The 5,228-nt window shown below is 47.4% G+C and overlaps 2 protein-coding genes and 1 pseudogene across 2 annotated transcripts, besides 7 other annotated features; all 3 read right to left on the bottom strand.

Annotated features, from left to right (window-relative positions):
* On the bottom strand, positions 1-1,173 carry Tc00.1047053504143.30 (annotated as a pseudogene).
* Positions 1-5,228: a sequence feature (heterozygous, Esmeraldo-like haplotype).
* Positions 1,479-3,032, bottom strand: Tc00.1047053504143.20 (hypothetical protein, conserved; the record flags this gene model as incomplete). The annotated part of the gene is made up of 1 exon (XM_798997.1): positions 1,479-3,032. One exon carries the CDS (start codon positions 3,030-3,032, stop codon positions 1,479-1,481), a length of 1,554 nt encoding a protein of 517 aa, XP_804090.1.
* Positions 2,208-2,250: a microsatellite.
* Positions 3,556-3,577: a microsatellite.
* Positions 3,579-3,614: a sequence feature (A-rich).
* Positions 3,758-3,780: a microsatellite.
* Positions 3,888-4,311: a mobile genetic element.
* Positions 4,326-4,352: a sequence feature (AT_rich).
* On the bottom strand, positions 4,371-5,228 carry Tc00.1047053504143.10 (hypothetical protein, conserved; the record flags this gene model as incomplete). The annotated part of the gene is made up of 1 exon (XM_798996.1): positions 4,371-5,228. A coding segment is annotated over one exon (858 nt), but the record flags the coding sequence as incomplete, so codon positions are not given.

Here is a 5,228-nt window from a genome sequence, read left to right as displayed (position 1 = left end):
TCTGCGATGGAGCTACGGTGCATATCATCGTCGTCTTGCTGTTGCCTCCAAGGCCTCCTTCAGTATCTTGGTCAGCGTACTCTCACGGTACGGCGGCTTAATGTTGCGCCGCCTGGGGTCCGAGAGAGACTCAATCACCAAACCGAGGGTAAACAGAGACAAATTGATATCCACACCTTCCTTGAATCTTTGGCCAGAGACGCCGGACTCGCCAATGCGCTCGCTTCCAGCCAAATCAACGAGACGTATGGCCAAACTCCTTCTTGGCGCACTTGCCACTTCACCTTCTGAGTCAGCAATAGATATAATCTCCGTAAGCTCCACAATGAAGATTGCATGACTTCGACTGCTGCGCTCATTCATGGATGTGGAAGCCTTTTTCCTACACCCATTCCCAATCTTCAAGGCCCGTAAAATATCTTCTGTGTTTGAAACCGGCACACGGCGCACTCCGGTAAGCGCAAAAAATGTTTCATTCCCAACTACCTCCTCTCGAAGGGAAACGGGCGTGTTGCGGTTCAAAAGATCACTGATCTTCTCACAATACACTTCCACAAAGGAGACTTGTACTTCCCAGCTGAAGCTCTCTCCTGATGCGGACTTGACCGAGCGTCTTTGAATCTCCTGAAACATATCCCGACAGAGTCGAGGAATAATGCCTTCTTCGCTTTTATTGAGAACATCCTCGTTGTCATCCATGACGTTTGAGCCAACCTCACCCATCATAGTGTATGTTTTTCCGCTCCCTGTCTGGCCGTACGCAATCAACGTACTGTTAAAGCCAGCAATTGCGTGAGCAAGCAGAGGCCTTCCCACCCGCTTGTACAAGGCAGATTGTGTCACTGGGGCAGAGTCATCCAGTGCCCTTCCAACGCAAGACCAGATCGGCATGTCGACAGAGAACATCCGCTGTCCATCTAGCCTGTCATTGAGAAAGACCATACTACGGGATGGATCCATTGTAACAGCCAGCTCCTGGGAGGCCTCGCTGCAATTTGGTGGCCGCACACGCACTGCCACTTGTATTGCCTCAGCGCCAGTTGTTGACTGACTGGTGGCCGGCCCAGAGCCCGGAAATCGCTTCTCGCCTTGCCTTGAGAGAGAACGAAAGGAAGTTGAGACTGTGTCCGACTCGAGCCTTCTGGCAATCAGCAGATCTCGCCGCATCGACATCTTGATTACCGCGCGTATTTATTTTGTTCTTGTTGTTATCCTCTGTTAGGAAAAGAGGTTTTTAGCTCAAACAGCTGAAGGCGTTTGCCCCGCCCTCCCACCCCCTCAAAAAAGAAAAGACGCTTGGCAAATTTCTTCCCCTGCTTGCCGGACCAGCTATGGAAGTAGGACGGGGAACAGAGAAAAAAAGAGAGAGAAGGAAGCACAAACAGCAATGTTGCTTTGTACCTTCACCACCGACAATGACAAGAGTTGGATGTTTTTGTAAAGCCACCAGTTAGATTCGAGTCGAGAGTAAAGAATATTTATGGAGGACCAATAGGCCGCCTCATAAAAATGCGGTAAAACCGCGTGGTTGCGATACTCGCCACAAGCAGAGGATGAAACAGAGCCACTACCATCACCATAACAGTTACTCCCACCAAAAAAGGCTTCTTTAGTCTGGGCACCTGCCGTAAATCCAATCCCAAATATTCATCGTAAAACTCATACGCCCCACAGCGCGCCTGCAACTCATAAAGTGCCAAACCTACTAAAACAACATAAAAAACATGTATCCAGTCCGTGTATGGGTACGACATCATAACATGAAACGCCGTCTGACGGTCAGCGTAATCAAAATCGCTAAGCATAGCCCTTACTTGTCTCCGTTGCACAGCATCTATTCCCAGCGTTCGATAAAGAAGGTGCTTGTCTTGGTTTCCGGCAAGCTGCGCTTTGATAGTAGAGGAAACATTTTGGCACATATAATCTCGAAGTGCATGATTCTCCACATTCGATTGCAGCTCCCTCCCCTCGCTATCCCGCAGCTTTCCCAATTCCGTCGTAGGAGGGAAGGCATAACCTTGAAAACGCATTACACCCAGTTTCTGCATCACAGTGACGGGGTCGTAAGCCCTGGGGCCACTACTGAGCTCCACCTTAAGCTGTTTGCTGACGCGAAGATAATCTATGGGTTGTGCTTCGAGTCCTTGTTTTACCTCCGCCTGGCTATACGACCGCTCCATCGCTTCACCCCCAATCGGACCTCCATCACTACCACTAATACCGCTACTACTACTAATACTACTATTACTATCGCCACTAATATTATTCTTTTCACTGGATTCGTACTTGGCGCGAAATTCCTCTAAAAGTTCTTGATATTGCGGTGTTCCTTGATAGTACTCAAGACGACGAAGATCCAATTCCATTTCCCGCAACAGTGGCCTCTTTCGCGGTGCAGAATTTCCACCACTATCGCCACTGCTCTCTCCCCTGACGTAATCTTTTTTACACTTTTCATCACCCTCAAACGTATCTCTAACCCCAAAGATGGATTCTCCGCGGCTCGCCCGAATAAAATGCACCTCTGGTGTCCCTTTCGATAATTTTGACTCTGGTGTCGCGTTCTTGATAACTCGGAGTGGTCTTGTTGAATTCTCAGGCTCCTCGGGAAGAAAATGATGCCCCGCGTAGACACTCGTTGAGGCCAAACCGGCCGCTTTATCATCCAAGTAGTGGCGCGCACGAGAGGGACGAATTTGTAGCTCTGGAGCAAAGGCCTGCCCCGGATGCAGACGCGTCTCACCGCCCTTGCCACTACCAACAGCAGCCCCAGCCTCCTTCGCTTCACATCTGCCATCCGCTGAATGTTTCTTTCGATGGAGAAACTGCAGAGAAGCATCATCCGCATCGCGCTCCTCCGGCGGCACATAAAAGGCGGGACGCGGCGGTGGTGGAGTCATCTCTACTGCACTAAGCACGCCTCTCCCTGCGCCGCCATCCCCAACCGAGCCATGCCACCGTGAGTTAAAGCAGGATCCAAAGCTGACCAAAGCTCTGCCCACCATTGTGGCGGAGCACAGCCCTCGCCGCATTGCCCTTCTTTCTCGTTGTATGCGGGAAACACACGCACACACACAAAAAAAAAAAAGAGAAAAAAGTAGTGAAGCTGTCAAACACAAGAATACGGAAAATAGAAAAGAAAAGGAAGGGAAAACATCGTCGCATCAACCATGGGCGCACGTCTAATTGCCCACAAGCACGGAATATAAAAAGGATAATGAACGGTCACCGCCTTTCTTTTGGGCGTTTTTCCCCCCTTTATTTTTCCACAAGGATCTTGTTGTCGTCGTTTTCATTCCAAAACACAGAAAATGCTAAGGCAAGAAAAAAATGTCTCTTGCCGGTAAGGCCAATGAAACATCTCCCTTTTTTTTTCCCCTCCTCTGTTTGTTTTCCTGTTTTCTGGCCTATAAATCTCAGCAAATTCATTATTTTTTTTTCCCCCTCTTCTGGTGCGCCTATTTTGGCCAGGGCAGGAATCGCAACAGATGGTAATTACTGTTGGTCACACGCAAAAAAAATCAAACAGAACATTTCGCTAAATATTTCCCCCCTTTTGTTTGTTTGTTTGTTTGTTGTTTTCCTTTATTTTATTTCTTTTTTTTTTTTTTCTTGGGGGGAGGGGGGAGATTGAGGAGAACGATAAGTTCTTCTCTTCTTACACTGACACGGATGGTGCTGACTTTTTTTTTCTTCGCTCGTCCTCGCGCTTAATATCATAAAAAATAATTAACACTCTCTTTGACCCATCAGGATCAAAAAAAAAAAAAAAAAAAAAAATGCGTCACACACATCCCACCAAGATGAGCGGTGCAAATATTCCTCCATATCCACAATTTTTGCCACCGTAAATATATGCTAAAGACAAACAAAAAAAACAAATTGTGAATAATCTTCCGGGCAGCTGGCCGGATCCTGGCAATCTATTTAAACCAAACAAGTCAAGAAAAAAGGTTCGTTATTTAATTGCTTCAATGCTTTCTTTCCATTCAATATATAGAATTCTGTGGATCACTAGCATGGTCCCTTGTCCTCAGTTAGAATTTGAATATTATTACTTACGAAGTGGCAGACTTTGGGGTCCACCAACCACAAGACCCCGCCGCGTGGTGGGAATCAAGGGGGTGGGTGGGATGGCAAAAACAAAAAATTATCTGGCCTCTATCGGTTCCCTAACCCTTACAAAGTCTCGTTCTTCCCAAAAGATTCATACGGTAGAAAGTATCATAAAGAATGCATTCATTTATCAGGATATACATAAATTAATTAAGTTAGCCAGCTCTCCCACGATCATTCTTTTCACAAGCTCCTAATGAAAACACCACTATTATTAATATATATATATATATATAGGGTTCAGACGATTGGATTTAATTGCTTTTCTTTTTCAGGTACGTGGTCAAATGTATCTTTTTTAGCTTCACCACACTGTCAGACTCTGGGAACGCGACCACCACCTCAAAGGGCTCCCCGACACGCTCGACGGCAGATTCAGCTCCGAGAAGATTATATATTTCTTCCTCTGCAAATCCATTATGAGGCAACGAAGTCTCACCCGGATTTTCCCTCGCCGATGGGCCTCCTTCAACCCACTCATATTGACATTCAATGACAAGGAGACCACCCTCTTCCAGTCGACTCAGCATATGCAACGGGATAGCGGCAGGGGCTGAGCTTCTCTCCAGGGCATTCCAGCACACAATCAAAGAAAAATCTTTCATGTGACTGTGAAGGTTTGTGGGGTCAGACTGAAAAAAGGTGACGCGTTTACGATTGGAGTCCCAGGAATAATTTGAAGCTTCAGCCATCTTTGCCACACGCTGGAGCGAAGAAGATTCCAAAGTGCTATAGGTACATTTGCCACGTTCCAGCATCGCATAGGCCGGGATAAGGTAGCGGGCCGTGAAGTCGGAACCAACCACTTGGGAAAAAAGAGCAGACAATTCAAAGGATACCCGACCAGCTCCACAGGCAAAATCCAATGCGCGTTTGGGTTCAACTCTAGCATGAGCCTTGAACTGAGCCATGCAGTACTCAGCAATCTTAACGCAGCCATTTGGAATGCCATCAACAGATTCGCGAAAACCCGCGTCGGTCATAATGTCAACTTCGGGGTCCATCCCCAAGACACTCCCGCAGTAACGCTCCTCGTTAGTTGGGCCGCCTTCCACGTAACGAAGACCAATATACTGGAAGAAGGGCGGCGGAAGGCAAAACGGGCGTCCCGA

This window comes from Trypanosoma cruzi, genomic scaffold (genome assembly GCF_000209065.1).
Source record: "Trypanosoma cruzi strain CL Brener 1047053516573 genomic scaffold, whole genome shotgun sequence".
In the NCBI taxonomy this organism is placed as follows: domain Eukaryota; phylum Euglenozoa; class Kinetoplastea; order Trypanosomatida; family Trypanosomatidae; genus Trypanosoma; species Trypanosoma cruzi.
The sequence above is the reverse complement of the archived record's forward strand: the minus strand, read 5'-3'. Positions and strand labels throughout refer to the sequence as shown.